Below are 26671 nucleotides of genomic sequence, written 5' to 3'. Positions count from 1 at the left end.
TATGGATGTTTGTATTACCTCTTTACTTTGCTAATGTTGTTTTCTTTTCCTAAAAAAGAAGGGAATGAGAATAGTATCGGAAAATTATCTCCTCCAGTTCTCTGCCAAACCAAATTCTCTAGTGCCTCTAATAAGGGGGGGGGGATGGATCCCACCAGGGGCCGGGCAGACTGTTTGGGCAAGGGTAGGGTAGCCATTGCACCCACTGGGGAACTGGGCCTAACAGGGAACTGGAGGGGATAAAGATCCGAACGCCACCTTGTTGCGCAGTGCACGCCACCCCTGTGCCTTGACATAAGGGCACACAAAATGACTGATGCACTCCCCTGGAACCCCAGAAATGACCAGGGGTGCGACAGTCATTTTTGGTAGAAACGTGCCCCTGTGTCAAGGCGCAGGGGCGGCGTGTATGGTGCGACTGGGTGTTAAAAAAAAAAAAAAAATAAAAAAAAAATACCAACGTTGGACCGTTCCAGCTTGCGAGCGGGACGCTTTTTGGTCTCCAGATTTAACTTAAATGCGATCGTTCGGTAGTTAGTTTGGTTTAGGGCTGGTAAGGTTTTGTAGAGGGAAAAACCAAGGAAAACCAGGGAGGGAGAAGGAGGGGAGAAAGGGGAAGCCATGAGTCGGAGCTTGGGAATACCCGTAAAGCTACTTCACGAAGCGGCAGGCCATATAGTGACAGTCGAGCTGAAGAGCGGAGAGCTCTACAGAGGTGGCATGATCGAATGCGAAGATAACTGGAATTGCCAGCTCGAAAATATCACCTTCACTGCCAAGGTACTACTCATTCCTTTTTTCTGTCTCGTATGTCTTTACTAGGGTTTTGGTTTTTGTTTCTGCTTTTCTTTTCCTATATTCTATTATTCATACAAAGCAGGCTTTGATTCCTGAATAGCATGAATAAACTCTAGATGAATATCTCAAATCCTTGTCAGCGACTAAACACTTAAACCTTGATGAAAATTGGGTTTTCTCTTGTAAATCACTTGAATTTGGGGAATTAGATTAACGAATAACTTCTAAACACTAGTTGTCTGGTACAGAGGCTTGTCAGTCGTCTGTATGTTTGTGTGTGTGTGTTTTGACTTTTGAGGGGGAGGGGTCTTGTGTTTCTGGGTCAGTTCAAGTTGCAATTGGTATGGGTGTGTTCTGTGATGTGTGTTGCAGTAGTTGAAAAAAGGACAGTCTGCGAAGGAGAAGATGATTACCCTCTTCCCTCTAGCCCCATTTTAGGAAACTCTGTCTAAACCTAATTTTTTGGACACATCTCTCTCTATCCTAAGCCATACCCAAACCTTTGTAACGTGGGACTCTCTCTATTAGACTTTTTTTGGGGGGGCTAAATATCAGCAAAGATTTCATTAATTAAAAAAAGAGAAACAAAAAGTTTAACGGCCAGGCATTCCTGGACGGAAAAGAAAATAAAGAACAAGAATTGGCTTAGAATCCATTGCCATCAACAAATACCAAACCGAACAAAAGATAATAAATAACATCTAAGCAGGTGTGAACCAGCTAAAAATTCTCAAACCTATACCTAGGTCGTTCAAGAACATCCCAAGAGATCTCTCTCAAACGAAAGACGGATGATCGTTCCAAAGAGTAGAGGTATGCAACCTCGCTGCATATTTTGCAAGCAAGTTCGCTACCGTATTAGCCTTCCTGAAATAGTGAGTAAGTTTTCAAGAGACTGAAGATAAAAAAGAGCTAGTATGCATCCATTGCTGGAGGAATGCCCAAGGGATAGACCAATTCTGCATACTAACCGCCACTGGGGTAGAGTCACACTCAATCCATAGCCTATGAAATCCTTTTTTCCCTGGGCCAGTTGAAGACCATATAAGATAGCAGAAAATTCAGCCGAATAATTTGACCGAGTTCCCGTGTATGCCCCAAAGCTTCCAATTGAGTAACCTTCATGGTTCTGAAAAATGCCACCAGCTCCAATATGTCCCAGATTACTCAGAGTACATCCGTCAATATTAAGCTTTATCCATCCATAATCTGGTTTACACCATATTACCTCCAAAATGGCTGGAGCAAGAGGAGGCGGGAAGGTACTCCCATCCACCTGGATATTAGAATATCTTCCACTGTTTTAGGTCGAACATGGCATGTTTGTTGAAGCATCAATAATGTCTCTCCTTATGGCATGAAAATCACACGAAGAGATCTTGAATTCCCATTAAATCTCATTTGATTCTGGCGTTTTGCTCAATCCAGATTTGAAATGGGACTAATAAGAAACCATCCCACCAAAGGCTTTTCATAGGAATAACGGCAACTTTTATTTTCCACCAAATGAAAGTCCACGAAGAGACGAACACCCAGCCCAATGCTGACCAAAGATATCCAGAAAGCTCTTCCAAATTGTAATAGAGAAAGGGCATTCCAGAAATATATGATGAAGGTTCTCACCTGCACAACAACAGAGATTACATATCGACACGATATAAACACCCTTCTGAATAATTATGTCATCTGTAGGGAGCTTCAAATGCATTAGCCTCCACCCAAAGACTGAATGGCGAGGCTGAATATTTTGCCCAAATTAAGGAATACCAGGGAACTCTTGGATTTTTTGCTCTAATTTCATCCCAAGCAGATGTAACCCATAAAAACCCAGGGTGCGTTCAGTCCCAGAAAAACATGTCATCTACTGGCGGTTGAGGGAGAGTGATGCTCTCAGTTAAGGCCCATACATTTTGCATGAAACTTGTCTTGACATGAGGGAAATACCAGTAATGTAAATTGGCTGTCTAAAACTAGCCGCAGGTGTAGGAATTCTTCCCTACACCATCATGAGTAGCCATCGGGTAGGTGTAGGGGAATCCATACACCAGCAGTACAATCGTGGGCTGAGTTAGGATTTTAATTTTGTTGTTTTTATTTATTTGTTAATTCAGTTTTTATTGAGTTGTAATTCTAATTAGGATTCCTAGTACAAGTTTGAATCCTAGTTAGAAGTCCTAGTCAATATTCCTATTTCAATTATGAGTCCTAGTTAATTTGTTAGTCATAGTTAGAGTTTGAATTCTGTCCAGCCATAAGGCTATATATTGTAAGTGCTCTTGAGAGCCTCTAACGATTTTATGAATAAGAAAACTGCTTTATTGCATTCCACTGTCCTGAGATAGGCTGTGAAGGTGAGGCTGAGATAGCCTTCACTAGTTAACTGTCTCTCTCCGAGTGCATTCAAATCTGTCCAAGTTGGTACTGCCGATTGCTTGAAACTTCATAGTTCAATTGTTCAGATCAGCTGTCAGTTCAAGGATCCATCCAGTAACAAGTAGGTACATAAGCCCCATCCCCAAACCTTTCTTCTCCTACCCCTCTAACCTAACCATAATCATTCCCCCACACTCGAATTACATTGCCCACACCCTAGTTTCTGTCTAGGACAATCCAGCCATCAGAATCCAACCAAATTTGGATTGAGCGGCCTCACTACCTAAGGAGGACTCGACCTGAACGCCTGCCCCAAACCCTAACTCTAAACCCTAGATCTTTTCTCCTTCCACTTTCCCAAAACCCAAAACCCAAACCCTAATTCAGTACCCATCTTAATTTACGTACATAATTCCATTAGAACACCCCAATACCTTCACTGGAAGAGTTCTCCACATCAGCTTATCCTAACCATATTATCAAACCCTAGACTTCACTAAACCCTAACCTTAATTTCGTTTATTCGCCCATTCTGCCCTAGCCGATTACACTAAACCCTAACCTTAATTTCGTTTATTCACCCATTCTGCCCTAGCCGATTACACTAAACCCTAGCAGATCCTGGTTCTGGTTCTAGTGGGCATTACCCCCATCTGGAATTACATTAACCAATGTGAGTTATTAATAAAATCTGAGACCTTCGCCCTTAAATTTTGGAAGAACATTGGATCAAGGCCCAATATATCTGCAATAGAAAAATCTCCCAACTATCTGTCTTTTGAAAAATTTATATTCCTTCAGTCTCCTACCATCTACCTTTCATGCCTAGAAATAAAGTCCCAGACTCTACCAATACCTGTCAATATGGATAAAGAATGAAAAGTCTTCTTGAGAGATCCATCAGCAGCAACGTATTTTTCTCTCATATAAACACTGAAGATGGTTAAGTCGTGCATAATTGACCAGCAGAGCTTGCAGCCTTGCACAACAAAGACTTATTTACGTCCCTCAACCTGCAGACCCCCAAGCCTCCTTCCTCCTTTGGTTGTCATGAAGAGGCCCACCTCAACACTGTTGCTTTTGAGATTTCTGGATCCCCAAACCAGATAAAGTTCTGCATCCAACATTCCATCAGTTTAATTGGAGATGCAGGCCACTAGTAAACAGAAAAATTATGAACATGGAGACTAGAAAGGACCGATTTTACCGGTTGGATTCTGCCCACCATAAATATCAGTCTACCTTTCCACCTTGTGAGCCTCGCTTTAAATTTACCTATCAGAGGTAAAACACGGTCCTTTTTAACCTTTCCTTTAAAGATTACACTAAGATACCTAGTGGGGAATGTACACACTGAGAAACCCAACAACCCATCAATCCTGTTTATCCGAGAAACCGATATTCTCCCTAAAAACAGTTTACTTTTTTCAAGATGAATCTTCTGACCAGAATAGAGCTGATACATATCAAGAAACTTCTTTAATTCCTTGACATGTCTCAATCCTGCCCTCATAAAAATAAACACATCATCTGCAAAAATAAGATGGGTAGGAACCTGAACATTTCTCAGGCCAAGCAATCCTTGAATTTTACCTTGTATTTTGAGGTTGGAAATCACTCTACACAACTTCTTCAACAATAATAAAGAGAAGAGGAGACAATGGATCACCCTGTCTTAACCCTCTGTCTGCACTAATATATCATATCCAATGGAAAGATTATCTCTACAAACTATTAAATGAAGTCATTCCAAGTAATAGTGCCCTGGAAGACTGCATTACTGATCTTGACACCACCATAGTTGTCACGGCATCTAGGCGACCCAAGGTGTTGGAGAGGGACCAAAATCAAAGCGACACCAATTAGGCAACCAAGGTGTCTGAACGCCTAGGCGACATCTTGACAACTCTGGACACCACATGTCGTAGATATATATGCAAAATTAGGGTGTCTGAAGTTAAACAAGCTTTAAGAAAGATGAAAGTAGGCAATTCAAGGAAAATGGCAGATGAATGGAGGAAAATTCAAGGAAAATGCCAGATAGGGTCCCAATAGAAGTATGGAAGAGTAAATGTAAGACTAGACCAGAATAGGTCTAATCCGTGGCAGGATCAAATAGAAAACCTCCAAAGTCCTAGAAGAAAGAGGCATGAACCATATATCTCAAAGAGGTTGTATTTCTTTGGGTTAGTAGTAATGGAATGGTTTCATTATCTAAAATGAAAACATCTCCCACCAAAAGATCAGTCCAATAATACCAAAACAATGGGATCTCAAATTGGTTGGAAGAGAATGATGAGATCTCAAAAGATAACCAGAAGAAATAATCCCACAAAGTAATAACCTGTTGAAGTTGTTGATGCTGCAGTGGTGACTGATCTTGGACTTGGTAGCAACTTGAAATTGATAAAGAACAACCAAGAGATTGATGTGAACAACTTGCAGAGAATTTCCAGCAAACTTGAGCAGCTTCTTGAGATCGACTAGGGCAGAATTAGGGTTTGATGATAAAAATCGATAGAAGGGGATGAGGGAATGGAATGAGCATCTCACCTATCCTATCTCAGGATTTCAACATTGCATAAGCAATTTTTCTATTCATTCAAATTGGTGTACGATGCTGGCCTCCCTTACAAACTTATATAGAAGACTCAAAAATAGACTTGGACACTAAAAAGGAAAGGCCTAAAGGCCCTAAACCCAACCCTTAGCTAATAAGGTATCCTAAACTGACTAGGAAAGTGAAATAAGAAAGAAAACAGACTCAAAATAGGACTCTAAACTAATGAAGTAAATCCTGTTTTTCCTACTTTCTGCCCATATTTTTGGCTCATTAAATTGTCCAATTACTGAGTAAACCCATGGGATCAAAGTCCCAATACATATGACCTAACCCAGAGCTTATTTTCAATAAAATAAACCCGTTAGGTGACTTATCTACATCAAAGAGCTTAGGAACTTGTGGTTTATGGTTAACCAAACTGTTTAATAAGATTATGAGCACAAGGAAAATACCAGATGAATGGAGGAGAAGCATAGTAGTCCCAATTTACAAAAATAAAGGTGATTCAAAGCTGCAATAACTATATATGCATAAAACTGATGAGTCATACTATGAAGTTATGGGAGAAGGTTGTTGAAACCCTACTGAGAAAAGAAACTACTAGGGGAACCAATTTGGTTTTATACCAGGAAGATCCACGATGAAAGCTATTTTCTTACTTAACAGGCTCATGGAAAGATTTAGAGAGGGGAAGAAGGATCTCCATATGATTTTTATTTGACCTAGAAAAAGTATATGAGGGAGTCCCTAGAGAGTTATCTGGCATATACTAGAGAAGAGAAGGGTTTTAAGTAAATATGTGGACATAGTTAAAGATATGTATGATGGTGTGGTGACTAGCATAAGAACTGTTGGGGGTCAACGTAATGAATTCCCAATTCCAATTAGGTTATATCAAAGATCAGCTTTAAGCCCTTATTTGTTTGTGCTTATCATGGATAATTTTACCAGAGACATTCAAGTTGAGGTTCCTTGGTGTATGTTTTTTTCTGGTGATATTGATTTGATGGATGAGACAAAAGTAGGGATTAATGCCAAGTTGGAATTGTGGAGATTAATCTTGGAATCAAAAGGTTTTAAGATAAGTAGAACAAAGACAGAGTATATGGTGTGTAACTTTAGTTACACTAGGATGGTTAATGAGGTGGTGAAAATTGATGAGAGGGAGATTCCATAAAGTGATTATTAGGTATTTGGGTTCATAAATAAAGAAGGTGATATAAGGATGATGTTGCTCATAGAATTAAAATAGGATGGATGAAGTGGAGAGGTGTGTCCGAAGTGTTGTGTGATCGGCATATTCCTTTAGAACTTAAAGGAAAATTTTATCGAACTGTCATACGATCGACTATGATTTATGGTACGAAATGTTGGGCAGTTAAGAAGCGTCAAATAGATAAACTAAGTGTAGCAGAGATCATAGTTGTCAAGGTGTCGAGTAGCTTTGGTTGCCTAGGCGGACGCCTTATTGGTGTCGCCTTGATTTTGAACCCTCTCCAACGCCTTGGGTCGCCTAGACGCCGTGGCAACTATGACGGAGATGAGGATGTTGAGATGGATGTGGCAAAACTAGGAGGATAAAGTAAGGCTGATTTGGGAGTAGCTCTGATACATGATAAGCTACGAGAAAGTTGTTTGTGGTGGTATGACCATGTGCAACAGAGGCCTTGGGATGCTCCAGTATAGAGGAGTGATTTGATTTAAATTGAAGGATCTAAAAGAGCTAGGGATAGGCCTAAATTAACCATAGGAGAAGTGGTGAGGAAAGACAAGTGATGCAGATTCATCATCGAAATGGACTTATTTCTAACCTACGGTTGGGATATATATATATATATATATATATATATATATTGGGCCTTTGATCCCATGGGTTCTCTATGTTATAGGCCACTTTAATGGGCCTAAAATAGGGGTACATAGGTTGTATACGGGATTAGCTCAATACTTAGTTTATTTTCTGCCTTAGTCTTTTATTTGCAAACTTAAATTGAACCGGTTCAAACCATGATTCAATTTAAGTGATTTTATGTTAACTGTTTTTTTTTTTAAAGTTTCCACATCCTCCACGATTTTTGCTGAGGAAGTGAGTTGTATTAGGAATAGGAATCAGGTCTTTGGCCTATTATAAATAATAAAATCGTGGGAGGTTCCCACAGAATTCAGATTTGAGAAAATTAAACTCAGCATTATGCTTGCTGCCTTTGCTCCATCGTGAGTGTGCCTTGTGAGTAATATCAAGGTGAAGGGATTGGTGGATCTCCAATCAACTCATTGCATCTTGTAGATCGGGAGGGCTGCTACTTATCTCCTTGCATCTTGTAGATCGGGAGACCCCATTGTTCATCTTCAAAGCTGCTGCCATTGAAGATCAGTGTTCAAGTAAATACTTAACAGTTTCAGCAATCACCCTTCTTCTCCTAATCCTCCAACCTAGCTCCATCGATTCCCATTAAATCCTGGATCCATTAAACCCTAAATTTCCTGTTCAGCCTTAGTCCTCTATTAGAATCCATCCAACTTTTAATCACAGCATTCCTGCATCCATCCCTATACTCGATCCAGGTTGCTGCCCCATTCCAACACTTAAACCCTAACTTCCCTCAGTGAAGCCTAAACCCTAAAAACCCAGATCAACCACTTCCAACCATCAGAATACCTCCATATTTTGGCCGATTAATCCTCACTACCCCTATAGAACTCCATCCAAAGCCCTTGCCCCAATTCCATCTCTAAACCCTAGTTTCTCTCACTCAAACCTTTCCCGAAACCCAAAACCCGAAACCTTAATTTCCAGAATTTCAAAACTTTGTTCAAACATCTTCAAACCTAGTTCATTAGACTTCTGAAAACCTGCCTAGCTTTACTAAATAAGACCCAACTCCATTACCCTGAACCTAATCCTAGTTTTGACCTAATTCCTCAATTCTGCCCAATCGGCCAGCTGTTTAGGAAGGTCCTGGTTGTTTGGATCCTAGTAGACCCTTTGTCTATCTAGGACTACATTAACATGCGTAGCTTAAGACTTGTATCTTGTATCACTTCGAATAGAGCTGATTGGAGAGAAAGGATCCGTGTGGCCGACCCCATTTAGTTGGGAGAAGGCTATGTGGTCACCATTAATAAGAATTGATATCTTTGTTGAAACAAGTAGCTGCTGAATCCAAAAAATCCATGTCACATAGAAACCAATCTTTCGCAGAACGTCAAAAAGGAAATCCCACGCAAGTGTGTCGTATGGCTTTTGGACATCCTGTTTCAAACTGTTGGCAGAATCATGGCTTAGAAAGAGAGAAGGAGAGAAAATAATAGCTTAGAATATTACTTTCTCATTGATAGGTAAGCCCAGGGGAAAGTTACAAGGGACTGAAATAGGCGATGTGGGACTAAAACCCACATAGCCGACTGTACCTAATAACATAATAAATAAACTAATCCCAAAAGGACCAGAATACCCCCACGGTATTCTGGATTACATATTCCAACACTCCCCCTCAAGCTGGATTGTATAAAGAAGTAAAGAAAGAAAATGCAGCTTGAACTAAAAGGAAAAAATAACTCCATAATAATGCGAACACTCCCCCTCAAGTTGGCGCATACAAGGTACTAATGCCCAACTTAAACAAAATGGGAAAAAACTAAGTTATAGTAGAATCCAGCTTCAAGACGAATGCAACTCCCAAAGAAACCTTCAAGAACTTGAAAAATAGATCTTCAAAACCTGGGCATACTAGATCAGCAAACCGGGACTGGAATTTCCTTCTAAAAAGGCAGCTTTCACCAATCTTCTACAGTTGTCCAGTGATGAATCTCTGAATGATAATCTTGAAGATAAGTAACAAGGGCAGCAAGCAGCGAAAATAAATGAATCAGGCAACGGAAATGATAAATGATCAACCCAACTGTAGAACCTCACATAGGCAGGCAATAACCAAACATCTTCAATATTTTAATACTTCAATCTCCCCCTTATGGCAAACTCAACCCAATAAAAAAGGAGCTACCCAATGGCAATGGTGGAAACTCTGATCTTCTATGTTTTGCACCAAGTGTTCCTGTAAGTTTTGCTTCTACAATGTCTGTAGGTGTACTGTACATAATCATTCCAGAATTTTTCAAGAGGTGTTAAGGGTAATGGAAAAGGAAGAAATGGCAAATTAGAGAATACCATTATCGTCCAAAGTGGTTATGGGTATATGCCAAAGGTATGTTTTGGGAGGTGGTGAAGTGAAAAGAGCAACGGGATAATGAACCATGGACAATAGATCAAGCTCTCAAAGTAAGTCGGATATGAACCAGAAAAGCTTCACATAACTGAATAGATTCGTAGTTGCAACCAATAACCTTGGAACACACTGTTGTAATCCCAAATAAGCTGATCTCCAGGGTAGTAGATTCGAGTCTTCAATAATGAAAGAAATTCGATCTCCAATAGTAGGATACTCAGTTTCAATAACGGGGCAGCAATAGTCATCATAAAGGCAGCAGTAACATGTCAACCGGTCATGCTTACAAAAGCCAATCTATAAAACCAGCAATATATGTGGTAAAGCTCAATAGAACCAGCAAATATAAGATAAATAACCCTACAGATCCATAGGTAGTTGAAGCAGCCAGCCACATAGGAACAGGTAAAAAAGAAGGTTGATAATTGGAGAAACCGAGCCATAAGAATGAACCTGAATTTTTATCCAAATATAACTGATGAATGATGCTGAAATATGGGTTGAATACTCCTCTGATGGTTATAAAACTCTCCTCAATAAATCAGTAAGAGAAGACATCCGTTCCCCTAAGATCGATTAAAGTTAGGGTTTTGTAAAAACCCCTGAAAGTTGAGATCGATTGTAGGGAAGGAGGCTTCAAAAAAATTGATGATGACTTGTCAAAGATTGATGATGTATTTGAATAGATGCTGTCCTCTACGGCTTGAATGGATCTCCAATATGAATAACCAATCTCTATTTGTGTTTGAGACTTGATCTTCAAGAGGGAGAAACACCAAAAATTGCAGAAAAAATAGGGCAGCAGCTATCTTGTGTAATTGAACTTCTTCAAGCCATGAATAGTTGAAGTGGAATGTCCCTCTTGATGGTAGAGACACCTCCAAAAAACTCCAGCAGCAACAAGCAACCCTAATCCTAAAATCGATGTGTCAGGGTTTTGTAAAACCCTGAAAAGGAGGATCGATTGGGGTTAGGGGTCTTCAAACACTTGGAAAGAGGCTAATACTGAGGTCGAGTGGTCCTTGTAGTTGGAATAATCAGCCCTCCAAAAATTAGCAAAAGCTGAAACCTGAAAGTCAGGGTTTTTAGCAGGTTAAGGAAATTTTGCTGTAGAAACAAATCCAGCCATCAGAAAGGGTTCAAACTTAGGTCGAGTAGGGCTTGTAGTAGTAGGGAATCACCCCCAAAAAATCAGCTGCATCTGAAAAGGGAAACCCTAAAATCGATGTGTCAGGGTTTTGAAAAACCTTGACAAGTTGAGATCGATTTGGGTATGGGGGCTGGAAAAGTTAATAAAAGATGGAGAGAGAAAAAAGGGAAGGAAGACAATGGAATAGGGTAGAAGGGTGCTGGAAAAGGGTGCACAGGAGGCTCCAACAATGGAGGATCAGTCTTCATTAGGTAGAAATTAGATCTCCAAAAAATTCTGGAAAGCTCCAATATCGCAGGTATGGCTCCAGCAGATTTCGAACAGAATTTTTTTAATAAAAAAGGTAGAAAGGGAGGGGGGCAGGAACTAAATCATTGATATGCTGTGTTTACCTCATTAGTGCTGCCCCTTTACAAGGTTGAGAAGAAGAAAAACAGAAGAAGGGGAAGCCGAGAAAGGGAGAAGAAGGGGGAAGTCGATTGAAGAGATGGAGTAGGGTTTTTTCCCCTTCTTTTTCTAACCTAGATCAGACTAGCTCTGATACCATGTTGGCAGAATCGTGGCTTAGAAAGAGAGAAGGAGAGAAAATAATAGCTTAGAATGTTACTTTCTCATTGATAGGTAAGCCCCTCTATTTATAATAGTGGGGAAAGTTACAAGGGACTGAAATAGGCGATGTGGGACTAAAACCCACATAGCCCACTGAACCTAATAATATAATAAATAAACTAACCCCAAACACCTTTTCTGCATAGAGTTGGCTAACTCTAAAGCTAGACTGATGTTTGAAAAAATAACCTTTCGTTTCTGAAAAGCCCCCTGTTCATTAGATATCAACTTTGGGAGCAAAGAAGATAGCCTTGTAGCCATGATGTTTGGAATCATCTTGCAATAGAAATTCCCCAAACAGATAGGCCTAAATTTATCCAGAGTTATGTCACTCTTAACTTTGGCCATCAAAGTGATAAAATTATTATTAACACCTTAGTGATAACCCCTTCCTTGAAAAAGTTTTTAATTGTCGAGCACACATCCCTTTCAACAACATCCCAACAAAACTGGAAAAACACACCTATGAAGCTATTTGGACGTGGTGCATTATCTGGGTCTAAATCAAGAACAACATCTTTGATCTATCATAGGATGGAATTGCCGAAAGCGTTGCATTGTCACCAACACTCAACATACTTGGAACGTAATTTAGTAGATGAATAGAAGAATTTGGTGTTACGATCACCACAAAGAAGCCATCTGACTCTTGACTTTTCTGCCCGAAGTTTTTTTCTGCAGATCCATAGCTTTGTTATAAACTGACATGGCCTCCACTTCCCGATCAATTAAAGAGTCATTTAACCCGACACATTCAATCGTCTTTTGATCATCTTCCAACTCACCCTTTGCCCTATTTAATGCCACGTAAACATTGGGATAAGATTGTCGGGACCATACACGAAGATGAAACTTAAGCTTCTTTAGCTTCTGTGCTACCACAAAAAAAGGAGTACCATAAATTGGAGTAACCTATGACTGCCGAACAATACCCTTGTACCCCTCATGATCTATCCAATTTGCATATGGGAAGGAATATTCTTAGCCTTAGGAACCATATCCGAAGTGGCAATGATTGGGGAATGATCCGAAGACAATCTGGGAAAGACCTTCTGATAGCAATCATGAAAAAAATGAAGCCAAGCCTCATTACAGAAACATCGATCAAGAATGGCCATCACGTTTCCTATCCTTTTGTTATTTCTCTAAGTAAATTTATTACTACGAGAGGCCAGACTAATAAGAGAATATGAGTCAATCATAGCCGCAAATTTAGCCTATGCAGTTATTCTTTTCATTTATAAGAGGGATTTTCTTTTTGACATCCCTTAAGGTGTCAAATGATTTATAACCGTACATTTTTGCCATTTTAATATGACGCACTTTTTGTCTTTATATTAAGACTTGTAATTTGTAGCTGATGCCATGGAATTCTCTGTAGGATGGGAAGGTCTCAGAACTTGAGCATGTTTTCATCCGAGGTAGCAAAGTCAGGTAATTTCGTAATTTTTCGTATGATAATTTATTTGTTCATGATTCGATTGCAATTGAACTACCCCAGAGGCAGAAGCAAAGGTAACTAGAGCAGAGCAAAATCCATACCATTCAAACTAATTTGAGTGAAAAATTCCATCAGGTTTATGGTCATACCTGACATGCTGAAGAATGCTCCGATGTTCAGGCGGCTTGATGCTAGAATCAAGGTATTCATGCCACACCCATGATTGATTTTCATCATATATGTCAAGTTCTGTTCTTCTCAACTCTCTCTCCTTACTCTTACAGGGGAAGGGCTCAGCTCTTGGAGTTGGTCGTGGTCGTGCTGTTGCAATGCGGGCCAGGGTAAGTTAATTTTTTTATTCAGATATTTTTTTTCTGCTGCACCAACTTCCTTTTGAGGTAAACGTCATGGCCCTTGGGTTCTCCTGGTAGGTATCATAAGAACCCCATGTAACCTAAGTCGCTTGACAATACCATAAACCTATATGCAAGTTGATTTGTGATAATCCAAAAAGGAGGGCATGCTTAAGGATTTAGTAGAGCGATTTTGTGGATGGCAACTAACGGGCAAAAATGGTGGCTGTGTTTAGTTTTAGAGAGGAAGGAGAAGAAGGAAAAGAGAGGGAAAGAGAAGAGCACATACGGTTGTGTTTAATCTCATGTGTCTCAAACTAGAGACAAACTTCCTTATATTGAAAAAGAATAACTAATTACACAGGGGCCCCTAGCCTTATACAAATAACAGAAGAAACATAAAATACATGTGGTTATGTACAAGAATACCTTTAAACTCCTATTCTTAACACACCCCCTCAAGCTGGGTGGTATATGTCATACATACCCAGCTTGTTCAATAAACAGTCAAAGTGATGAGTGCTAAGTCCTTTGGTGAAGATATTGGCTACTTGTTCATTCGTCTTCACAAAAGGGGTGCAGATGGTCTTTGACTCAATCTTTTCCTTGATAAAATGTCTATCAACCTCAACATGCTTGGTCCTATCATGTTGCACTGGGTTGTGGGCAATACTTATGGCTGCCTTGTTGTCACAATATAAACTCATAGGTTTGACAGTCTCAAATCCCAATTCCTGAACAAGTCTCTTCAGCCACAAGACTTCACACATTCCGTGAGCCATAGCTCTAAATTCTGCCTCAGCACTTGACCTAGCCACCACAGGTTGCTTCTTACTTCTCTAAGTAACCAAATTCCCACCAACAAAAGTACAGTATCCCGAAGTGGATCTTCGATCAAAAATAGATCCAGCCTAGTCAACATTAGTGTATGCTTCGATCCTCAAGTGACCATTTCTAGAGAAGAGAAGACCTTTTCCAAGGCATGACTTTAAGTATCTGAGGATCCTATACACTGCATCAAGATGTCCCATTTTGGGTACATGCATAAACTGACTTACCACGCCAACAACATAGGCTATGTCCGGTCGGGTAAGGGAAAGATAGATTAGCTTGTTTACTAATCTCTGATATTTTTCAGCATCTACAAGGGGCTCACCACAATCTTCTCCTAGTTTGTGATTCTGATCAATAAGAGAGAAGGCTGGTTTACACCCTAAGTACCCTGTCTCTGTAAGTAGATCAAGGACAAACTTCCTCTGACAAACACTGATCCCTTGCTTGGATCTTGAAACTTCAATCCCCAGAAAATACTTCAATGGACCAAGATCTTTGATCTCAAACTGCCGAGCCAAGTAAAGTTTAAGCTTTGTGATTGCAGCCTCGCTGTTCCCCGTGACCACAATGTCATCAACATATACAATAAGAGCTGTAATAGTGTTGCCCTTCCTTTGTATAAACAAAGTGTGATCAGCTTGACTTTGGGTGTATCCATTCTGTAGAATAGCTTGCCTAAACCTCTCAAACTAAGCCTTAGGAGATTGTTTAAGGCCATAAAGAGCTTTCCTGAGATGGCACACTTTTCCATTGCCACTAGGATGCTTGAACCCAGGGGGAGAGTGCATGTAGACTTCTTCTAAGTCACCATGTAAGAAAGCATTCTTTACATCAAGCTGGTATAATGGCCAATCAAGGTTTGTAGCCATTGAGAGGAGTACCCAAATGGAGTTATGCTTGGCCACTGGAGCAAAGGTTTCCTGATAATCAATGCCATACACCTGGGTATAGCCCTTAGCAACCAGTCTTGCCTTATATCTCTCTACAGTACCATCAGACTTGAACTTGACTGTGAATACCCATCTGCATCCAACAGGAACTCTCCCCTTTGGGAGTTCAACAAGATCCCAAGTGTGGTTCTTCTCAAGGGCCACCATCTCGATATTCATTGCTTCTCTCCATTTTGGATCAGCCATGGCTTCTACTACATTCTTAGGAATAGAGATGGAGGAGATAGCCACTGTGAAGGCAATACCTGTAGGGGAGATAGAATCATAGGAGACAAACTTGGCAATGGGATTAGTACAAGCTCGAGTTCCTTTGCGGTGAGCAATAGGAAGATCTAAGTCTGAGGGTGAAGGAGTAGAGGAAGGTATACCTGTCTCAATGGATGGAGGCTCAGGATGAGGAGATGAAGGAGGATTTTGGCAGATCTTCTTTATAGGGAGCCATGAAGGAGGATTTCTCTTGTCCTTTGTATACACAAGTAGCTCCCCCTGTTCTCTGTTTACCTTTGCACTCGGAGACTCCCCCTTAACAATAGTATCCTCGGACCTTTTCTTTCCCTTGTCAATCTGAAATGGGGAAATAGGGACGAGAGAGGGGGAAGGAAAGGATAGAAACTCAGGAGCCTCTTCAACCTCACTACCACGACACTCCCCCTGAAGAGGTGACTGAAAATACAGGAGATGTTTAAAGAAAGAAACATCTTTGGAGAGAAGCCACCGACGGGTAGGAGGGTGATAACATGTGTAGCCTTTAGAGGTAGAGGAATACCCAAGAAAGATGCACTTCGAGGACTTAGGATCCAATTTAGTGCGGGCAGATTTGCTAAGATGGACATAGCAGATGCAACCAAAGACCCGTGGGGGAAGTGAAAAAGAAGAAGAAAGTGAGGGTAAGACCTCAAGAGGTACTTTGAAGTTCAAGACACTGGAGGGCATATGATTGATAAGAAAGACTGCAGTGAGTAAGGCATCGGACCAAAAGGTTTTTGGAACATGCATTGTAAACCAAAGAGACCGGGCTACTTCCAGCAGGTGGCGGTTTTTTCTTTCAGCAACCCCATTTTGTTGAGGGGTATCAACACAAGCCACCTGGTGGATAATGCCATGGTCAGAAAAAAAGGACTCCAAACCACCATACATATACTCTCCACCTTTATCAGAACGGACCATCTGAATACGAGTTTGAAACTGAGTGTAAACCAACTCATAAAAGTTTTTAAACGCAACATAGACATCACTCTTTTGTTTCAAGAGATAAACCCAAGTAACTCGAGAGAAGTCATCAATAAAGCAGACAAAGTAGCGGAAGCCACGTAAAGAAGTAATAGGGGAAGGGCCCCAAACATCAGTATGAACAATGTGAAAAGGTGAAATAGATCTATTGCTAGAAGATGGATAAACTGTCTTACAACTTTTTGCAAAAAGACAAGGTTCACAATGAAAAACATGATTGACAGGAAAAGAGGTAAATAAATGTGGCAACATTTTTCTCATAACAGAAATGGAAGGATGTCCCAAACGCTGGTGCCAAAGCAAAATGTCCTCTTCTGTACGTCTGCCATGTTGCCCACACACATAAGATTGAGTTGTCGTCACAGGGGAAGCACAAGTGTCCAAAACATATAATCCATCAGTCTCACGTCCACTGCCAATCACCCTCTTCGTCGCCAAATCCTGAAAAAGACAATGGGTAGGAAAACAGGTGACAAAGCAGTTCAAAGATTTAGTCAATTGGCTAATGGAAAGAAGATTAGTGGCAAAGTTGGGAACATGAAAGATAGACTTCAAAGGGATAAGTGGAGTAACTTAGACATCTCCTTTACCCGAGATGGAAGAAAGGGCACCATCAGCAATTTTTACCTTATCTTTTCCAGAACAAACTGAGTAGGAGTTAAAAAGATGAGACCTACCAGTCATGTGATCCGTGGCCCCTGAGTCAATGACCCAGGGTGTGGTGGCAGATGAAGTAGAGACCTGTAGAGCAGTGGAAGTAGTGGGTGCAGTAGAGGAGGATCCATCCAAGTGTGCTACAATCCGACGAAAAGCTGCTATGTCTTCTTTGGAGAGGGAAGATGAATCAGACTCATGAACCCCAACATGGGCTTTAGGCCCATTCTTCTTTGGTCCTTTTTGTCCTCCAGATGCAGTAGAGGGTGGTTTCCCATGAAGATCCCAACAAAACTCCTTATGCCCAGACTTGCCACAATAGTCACAGGAGAATCGGCCTCTACCAGCCCCCTTAGCGAAGGGAGGACGGTCAGAGCGCTCAACAGTGGGAGTGGTCTCCATAGCACTTCTACGCGTCTCCTCACTCTGTAAATAACCACACACCTCCTCCAGGGAGGGAAGACTTGGTCGGCTAAGTATCTGTACCCGTATGGGTTCAAACTCAGAGTTAAGACCTCCAAGCAGGAACAAGACCCTCTCCTTCTCAAACAACTGATGCACTTTAGGCTCATCAACATGACACAGCTGGAGATCTCTGAAGTGATCATACTCCTCCCAAAGTCCAACAACAAGGCTATAGTACTCGGAGATACTTTTGTCACCCTGGCGTAGGCTAACAATCTGTTGAAGAAGTTTGTAGAGTCCCCCACTCTATCAAAAATATGAGCAACACTATCCCAAATATCTTTGGCTGTCTCCTTGCTCATAAACCTTCTTCCAATCTCCGACTTCATTGAAAAAATGAGCCAAGTCATCACAAGGGAGTTCTCGGTTTCCCATTTAGAGTAACCTGGATCATCAGTGGAAGGGGCCTTAAAGCTCCCAGATATATATCCCAACTTCCCCCTACTTCGAAGGATAAGCTTCATTGACCGTGACCAATCCAAGTAATTGTTACTATCAAGCTTAACAATGGGGAGCTGAACATTTGGATTCTCATATGATGGAGGATTGGCAAGGCTGCTGTAACAGTGGGAAGTTCAGATGTCTCAACAGTTTTTTCACCCATTGTGGTTTCAAAACAAACACTTGAGAGGAGCAATCAACAGCACTTCAAGCAAGAACAATAGATTCCCAAGTAACAGCAGCAAAAAACAGAGGTAACCTAGACCAAAAAGCTTGAAAAAGCTTGTAGAGCCTCACACAAACAGCAAACAGCAGCGGAGTAGAAAAGAAAAGTCTTCCTTACCAAGAAACGACAGTGGGTAGTCCAAAAAAGCTCCCAAACAAAGCTCTATTGAAGAGCTATTGCCAATCCCACACTCTGGCTGGCGGAAAACAGGGCAGAACAGTCCTGGCCGAGATTCACTCCTGTCCCTTGGATGCTCCCAACTGGCTTGAGATGACACAATGGGAAGAAAGGTAACCTCCAAACGAAACTAGAGCACTTGGTTGCTCTCCATTTGGATGAGAACCGAGAGAGAAAACAGATCTGTGAAGAACCGCAGGTTGGAGCTCAAACTCCAGCAACAACCAAGAGAGGAAACCACCTCTTGGCCCACTAAACACCCTTCTAACACCTTCAAACTCCAGGAAGAGTAGGCTTTGATACCATGTTTAGCTTTAGAGAGAAGGAGAAGAAGGAAAAGAGAGGGAAAGAGAAGAGCACATACGGTTGTGTTTAATCTCATGTGTCTCAAACTAGAGACAAACTTCCTTATATTGAAAAAGAATAACTAATTACACAGGGGCCCCTGGCCTTATACAAATAACAGAAGAAACATAAAATACATATGGTTATGTACAAGAATACCCTTAAACTCCTATTCTTAACAGGCTGGGCACCTATATCTGCCACATGGCAGACAAGAGATGCTGAAATTTTATGGGCATGCAAACCCCAAGATCCTTTGCTTGCAAAGTCCAGGACAACCGAGAGGGTGCTCGGGACAGGGTGCATGGACATACACAAGAGAGTATGCCATTAGATGGGAGGGGAAATAGCTGAATTTGAAACTGAAATTTTTTTTTTGGGTGAATAAGAAATTCATTACCAAGAAGGAAAAAAGAAAAACAGTGCCCTCAAAGGGGAGCAACAAAACAAAAAATAAGAAAGGCCCCGAGCCTCAGCTTTGCGGGCTGGGGGAAACAAGAGAGACAGAAGAGAGACCCCAGGAATCAACAATAAGCCTGTTCCTTGGGGTGTCAGTACAAAAAGGATGAGCAGATGATAACTTCGCCATAATTTCAAAGGAAATGGAATCCCAAATCTGCCGGTAAGATCTAGATTTGGAGGTCCATTTCCTTATATTATGCTCTATCCAAATGTGGTTCAAGGTAACACAAAAAGCAAGCTTCCCAACAGTATCACATAAAGAGCGACCAAAGAAAGTCATGTCAATCCAAATCCATTCCTTGGAGAAGGGAAGGATTCTTCTGGGAGAAGGCCAACATTTAAGCAAGATTCCTTTCCATATCGCTGCTGCAGTAGGGCACTCAAAGAAGAGGTGATCCGTGTCTTCTATGTTGCTCCAGCATAGGCAACAAGAGGGGGGGACCGGGATGTGGCGGTGCCGGAGAAAAGCTTGAGTTGGGAGACAATTGTTGAAGATCCTCCAAACAGTGAAGCGGTGCCTAGGGATATGGTACTTGAACCAAAGCAACTTTCTCCAAGAGACTAGAGGACCCTTGTGCCGAATGATGTCCCATGCAGATTTGGAGGAGAAGAGCGGAGGGCTGTTTGCCATCCAGTTTACACAGTCCTGATTGTCAAAAGGCCTCCTGGAGATGGAGGGGAGGTCATTCCAGATGGAGGCAAGGTCCTGAGAGGAAGTAGGAGGGGGGGGGGCCTAGCCGGACTGATGAAGGATGTCAGCCACCAAAGAGAGCCTGTGGAGGCCCGAATCATAAATAGTCCGAGGAGTAATCAGAGGGAGGAGAACTCCCCTCGGGTGCCAATGATCCAGCCAAAGATAGTTAGAGAGCCCATCCCCAATCTGAGATTTGATGACATGTTTGACTAGGTGTCGGGAGTCTAAAATTTTGTGCCAAATCCAAGAAGAATCCGCCGACAGGGAGGTTGTCCAAGTGGAATCATGCCGAAGGTACCCCGAGTAAATCCAGTCCACCCAGATGCTCTTTTGCTTAGAGGCAATCTTCCAGATTAACTTGCAGATACCCGCCAAGTTCACTTCTTTGATTCTTCTGATGCCCAAGCCTCCTTCATTCTTCGGCAGACAGGCTGTAGCCCAGGGAAGAGGATGAAGAAATTTGGAAGTCTCATTACCCTTCCAAAGGAAAAAAGCCAGCAAAGATTCCAAAGACTTTATAGTAGCTTGAGGCAACCCATAGATTCCAGACCAGTAGATGTAAGAGGATTCCAGGACTGATCTGATAAGAACTAACCGTCCTGCATAGGAGAGAAGCTTGCCTTTCCATAACTGAAGCCTTCTGCAGATGAGATCGAGCATTGGGGTGCAATGATGAGCTAAAAGCCTGGCAGGAATCAAAGTAAGCCCCAAATATTTGACAGGCAAGTGACCTTCTTGGAACCCAGATCTGGTAAGAAAAGGAGCCTTATCCATCTCAGAGACCCCTGCAAAGAATATAAGAGACTTTGAGGGGTTGATGCGAAGGCCCGAAATCTCATGGAAGTGCTGCAGGCAAAGCATAATAGACTCCAGAGAGGCGATGGAAGCCTTTGAGAAGATCATTAGGTCATCTGAAAGGCCAAGTGAGAGAGATTGAGAGCTTTACACTTAGGCATAGGCGCAATCCGCTGCTGATTAGTACAGATTTGGATATCCCTGGAGAGAGCTTCCAAAGCCAAAGTAAACAGATAAGGAGACAGAGGACAACCTTGTCTAATTCCCATAGAGGCATCAAGGTAACCTGCTGGGCTGCCATTAACAAGCACAGAGAACTTTGGGGAAGAGATGCAAGCCTGAATCCAGTTTACAAAGATACAAGGGAACCCCATCTTAGTCATCACCTGACTTATGAAATCCCATCTTAAAGAATCAAAGGCTTTGTGAATATCAATCTTCAAGAGAATGGTAGGGGAGTGATTTTTCCTCTCAAAACCTCTGACAATGTCGTGACAAATGAGGATGTTGTCGGAGATGTGTCTTCCAGGAATGAAGGCCGATTGGTTGTCATTGACAAGAATATCCACCACACTTTTGAGCCGCCTAGCAAGGATCTTGGCAATGAATTTGTACAGAAGGTTGCATAGAGCAATGGGCCTGAAATCATTCATAGCAGCAGCACCATCCTTTTTAGGGATGAGACAAAGAAAAGTGTGATTAATGCCTTTAACCTGATAAGGATTGTAGAAGAAACTGACCACAGCAGCAATAAGATCCATCTTGATTATGTCCCAGGCAGCTAGGAAGAACCCCATGCTAAAACCATCAGGGCCTGGGGCACCCGACACCTTGAGAGAATGGATGGCAGCCACAATCTCATCTTCATTAGGAATGGAGCTTAAAGAATCATGAAGGGACGAGGGGATGAATTTGTTGAGCATGCCATTCGGGAAGGGAGGAAGAGCCAAATGAGAGTTGGTGAAGAGGCCCTTGAAGTGCTGAACAGCCAAATCTTTGATATCTTTAATAGAGGAGATAGTAGAACCATCTTGAGCTGTGAGCTGAACAATGGAGTTGGCATTAACTTTGGCCCTCAGGGATCTGTGAAAATAAGCAGTATTAGAGTCCCCCAGATCAAGCCACTTGATTCTAGATTTTTGCTTCATAAAGCTCTCTTCACGAGCTAGAAAGGTAGAGAGCTCGAGAGAAGTAACTTTTTCTTCCTCAGCTAGGCCACCATTACAGTGATCCGATTGCAGTCGCATCTGAATAGAGCCAAGTCTGTCCTTGCAATCCAAAACCTGCTGAGATATGTTGCCAAAAGTGGAGGCATTCCAGTCCTTGAGAGCTATCTTGACATTTTTGAGCTTTTTGGAAAAAGCAATGAGAGGGGAAGAAAAAGTATTTACAGGTTTTTCCCAAGCTTGAAGAACAGTGGATAAGAAGGTGGGGTGAGAAGCCCACATGTCAAAATATTTAAAGGGTTTAGGGCCAAATGAAGGGAAGGGCTGAATGGCTAGAGAAATGGGGGAGTGGTCTGAGATGTCCGGACTGTCAAAATTGGCATGGGAAGAAGGAAAAGCTGAAAGCCAATTTTCATTGACCGAAACTCTGTCAAGTTTACAAGAGATCCTATTAGGACCTGCTCTTTTGTTGCACCAAGTAAGAGGGAACCCAGTCCATCTTAGATCATTAACACCCATGTCTTCAATACACTCTTTGAAAGAGTTGATAGCTTCCCAGTCCAAGTGATCACCACCCTTCTTTTCATGACTGAATCTAATCACATTAAAATCACCCCCCAAGCCCCAAGGGTGATCACCAAGCTGTCTAGCGATGCAAAGAAGATCAGACCACAGGGGAGTTCTCAAAGCATGACTGTTGAGAGCATAAATCACAGTGAAGAAGAAGGAAAAATGACCCAGGCAGTCAGAGAAAGAAAGATGGATAAACTGAGAGGAAGAAGAAAGAAGAGATAAAGAGATTTTTGAAGGGTCCCAAAGAATCCAGATTCTACCATTTGGGTGATGAGAGTAGTTAGAGAGGAAAGACCAGCCAGGGGCTAAAGAATGCAGAATTTTTGCATGGTTTGGCTCTTTAATATGAGTTTCAAGGAGGCAACAGAAGTTTGCCCGAGACTGACGCAACTTAGAACGAACAGAAGCTTGCTTAGAAGGGGAGTTCAAGCCCCTAGTGTTCCAGATGAAGCCTTGGAACATTAGGAAAGAGGGGGAAGAGGCAACAATGGCTCACAGAGCCTGGACAAGACTGATCTCGAACGAGTTTCGCTTCTGTGACGACGTCGGTAGGAGCAATAGAGGGGGGAAACACAAGTGATTAACGGTCGAGCAGGGCAGGGAGAAATATTTGAAATATTGGGTAAAGAAGACGGAGTTACTGATGGGTTGGGATTTTTGGGTTTTAAAGAGACCCGTGAACCCGATAGAATAACAAAGGGTGGGAGAGATTCACTTGAGTTAGAAGGGTGAAGCCTACGGTCATCGCGGCTTAAGCCCAAAGAGAGAGAATGACCTGGGGGGCCCACAAGGGGGTCAAAGGCAGAGTGGCCCACAGAAGGAGAGCATAAAGGCGACAACGATGCCAGATGCAAAGTAGTTTCAGCAGTACCTTGAGACGAAAGCGCAGACAGAGATCCAGTCACAGGAGCAAAGCTATTCGCCATGGCTGACGACCTCAGACAAGCTGTAGAGCCTGGAGGCCCAGGCGAGCCAGGAAAGGAAGGATCAGAGAGTGGATCGTGCGACATCCTCGAACGGCTCTTGGGGAGAACATCAAAAGGGAGTTTTTCGGGGCACGAGATACGACCAGACTCATCTGCCTCATCGTCGTCAGCGGCAAGGACGCTGAATCTGTTCTGGTCAGAGTTGAAAACCTGCTGGCTTTGAGGAAGTAGCTGGCCGTTCACCTTCCGGCGAGGATTCCGATGACGAACTCTGTTTCTAGTTCTCCCACGGGAAGGCGATCGGAAGTTGCTAGCAGCCGGTTGGTGCAGAGGACCATTTGCAGCGGCGGAGGGGAGAGGATCAGGCAAAACTCCATCGAAAACTCCTTCGACAGGAATAGCAGGGTCCAATGACACTCCATGGACAGGTTCGACAGAATCAGGGGCCATCTTCTCGCCTTTGCCAGCAGCAGGAGCAGGTTTGCAGAGTTGAGAGCCGTGACCAAAAGTCTTGCAAACTTCACAGTAGGGAGGCTTCCATTCATAATGGAGTTCCTGCTCAAAAGAGAACTCTTCTCCCTCCTTGACCGTGATGAAGGAAGGAAGTGGTTCAGCTGCCGAGACTTCGACGCAAATTCGAGCGTAGGCTAATCTGTCCTTTCGTCTAGTTCTCACATCAGAAAAAAGAGGGTTGCCCAAGACTGAGCCAACCAAACTGAGCCCATCAGTGCACCAGTAGTGCAGGGGAAGCCCTGGCAGAGTAACCCAGAGGGGGATGGAGGTGGGATAAACTCGCCGGAGCTGGAGGTGACGGTGCCATTGACGCAGGAAGATGGGTTTCTTACCTACAAGCCAGGGGCCACCCTCAAGAGCACGGGTCTTGTCAGATTCCGCAGAGAATTTGAAGATGAAGAAGCCGTAGTCCAGAAGAAAGGAATCCATGGAGCCTTGAGCCCTCCATTGTTTGGAGAGGGACAGCTTCACAGTGTGAAAAGGTGGACGGGAACCAAGGAAATGACCGACAAGGCAGTTCTCCCAAAGCTTTACTTCCGTGGCAAGAAGGTCAGGTGAGCAGAGAGCAACTTTGGATGAGCCAACTGAAGCAGGAGCCACAAAATGCAGAGGAAGGCCCTCAGGCAGAGAGCCAGACGCCGGAGCAAGTAGAGAACTCCAAGAAGCAGGCTGAGGGGTTAAGGGAGGAGCAGAGGGAGGGGGAGAAGGCAAGGAGGAAGAAGACGCCATGAGAGGGAGGGAAAGGAGATCAAGGTGGCAGGCTTGTGCACATCTGAAACTGAAATTTTACTTGCTGCAAATTTAGAGATTTCCTAGATATCCAATAGTCAGAATTGCCACATCATTCTTCCATGTGGCATAACAAATGTGCTCACCCACCAATTTTGTTCCTGGGTTCCGACCAAAAAAATTTCGTCTTCAGTAAATAATTTATTACTTGTTATGCAAGAACAGAGAAAAGGATTTCTAGCTTTGACCAATAGAATGAAGGATGCCAGAAAATCTTTGATGATTTAAAGAAGGTGAAAACAAATTAATTACCAAATGGATGGGAAACCTATTTTGTTTGTTAAGAATTTAGAAATCTAATGGTTAAGCCGACTAAAAACACCTAATAAAAAAAATGCATCTCTATATATGTGCTCTTTAGAATTTGGAAATCTAATGGTTAAGCCGACTACAACACCTAATAAAGCGAATGTATCTCTATATATTCTCTCCTTAATATATATCTTTGACTATCTTTTGAGAAGTTATTGTTTTTAATTATTTTGTAGTACATCCTTTAGTAAATCAACTGATCAAATCTTAAGACAGCACGATTGAGATTTGTGTTACCACTTGATTACATCGTTTAGTACTTGCTCCATGCTCTTTCTTTCCTGTGTAGAGTGCAGCATGCCATGCTTATTCTCCTAGTGTGTAAAAGAACATCCAATTATGTTATGCACCATAATCATAAATTGGCAAACCCAAAAAAAGCATGTAGAAGCCTACATCGATGAAGCATATTTATTTCATGAACCAGAATCCATACCAACTTGAACCAGTGAATTAGATAATAATTTAATATGCCCCCCCCGCAAAAAAAACCCCATCCATCCTTGGTTACTTTCATATGCATGTACCATAGTTACCCTGTTTGCATTTTTGTTTGGTCTATGCAGTCTGTAATCCCCTACTATTCCATGACAATCCGTAATTCCCTACTATTCCATGAAAGGTTGCCTAATTTGATTACACAATTCGCTGAAGATGTTTGTGCTATGAAGGTGTTTTAGTTAACTAGAGTACATATTCATAAAAGGACTAGAATGTTTGCTTCGTTAATTTTGTCTCATCCACGGCATTTTCATAGAAAAGGAACAAATGGAATTGTTCTTTCAAGCCGAAGCAATTTTGATTGATGAACATAGATATTTGTTTGGTTCGGCTATAAAATGGAAACAACTCCATAATAAAAATCAATGGGAATGCTTTAGATTAGTTGGGTTTATCTCTTATTTGAAGTGAATCTATTTATCGGTGTAGTAGTGATGCTCGAGATAGCCTTTTACAGGAATTTGAATCCTTACCCCTGGAGCTTTTGGATTTTTTTTTTCTGGAAAAGAAAATTTGCTCCTCTAAGGATTATTTGTTTTACCGTCTGAAACAAAGACATTCTTGCAAAAAGAATACCAGACAGACTTATTTGCCAACCTGCACTTTGGATCCTTCCTCTGTTACTGATTTAGGTCACCTGAGTGCAAGTCGGAGTACCCGATAACTATGATTGGTCTTGTAACACCGTAATAGATTGTGGACTGAGACATGTTTACTTGCTGTCTGCAGGCTCAGGCTGGTGGACGTGGTGCTCCTCCCGGTAGGGGTGTTGTGCCACCTGTACGGAGGTAATCTGTAATTTGAAAAGGAGTCCTGGCCACTTACTTCCTCGATGGGGAGTTCCGTTCTCAAAAGTATTCCGTCTTCGATGGCCTAAGAAGAGGTGGTTGCAAGTAAATGGTGGTGCAATAAAATGGTTTATTCTTAGTCGATGTCATCTGATTTTCACCCGATGATTATCTGGTTCATCTGGAACCAATGACAATCTAAATTTTGGTTGCACCACTTTGTGTTTTTGCCTGTGTACTCCAATAGAATGTTCTTATACACTCTGCTGAAATGTTATGGAATAGTTTACTGGTATAGAATTGAAATTGTCTTGACC

The 26671-nt window shown here is 42.1% G+C and overlaps 1 protein-coding gene across 1 annotated transcript; it reads left to right on the top strand.

Moving 5' to 3' along the window:
- Window positions 1–523: 523 nt before the first annotated feature.
- On the top strand, window positions 524–26671 carry LOC122663408 (small nuclear ribonucleoprotein SmD3b-like). Its single transcript, XM_043859085.1, has 5 exons — window positions 524–780; window positions 13101–13153; window positions 13296–13362; window positions 13445–13501; window positions 26296–26671. Exons 1-5 carry the CDS (start codon window positions 622–624, stop codon window positions 26356–26358), a joined length of 399 nt encoding a protein of 132 aa, XP_043715020.1. The 5' UTR covers window positions 524–621; the 3' UTR covers window positions 26359–26671.

This window comes from Telopea speciosissima, chromosome 5 (assembly GCF_018873765.1).
Source record: "Telopea speciosissima isolate NSW1024214 ecotype Mountain lineage chromosome 5, Tspe_v1, whole genome shotgun sequence".
Lineage (NCBI taxonomy): Eukaryota > Viridiplantae > Streptophyta > Magnoliopsida > Proteales > Proteaceae > Telopea > Telopea speciosissima.
This window is presented reverse-complemented; position numbering and strand designations above follow the sequence as displayed.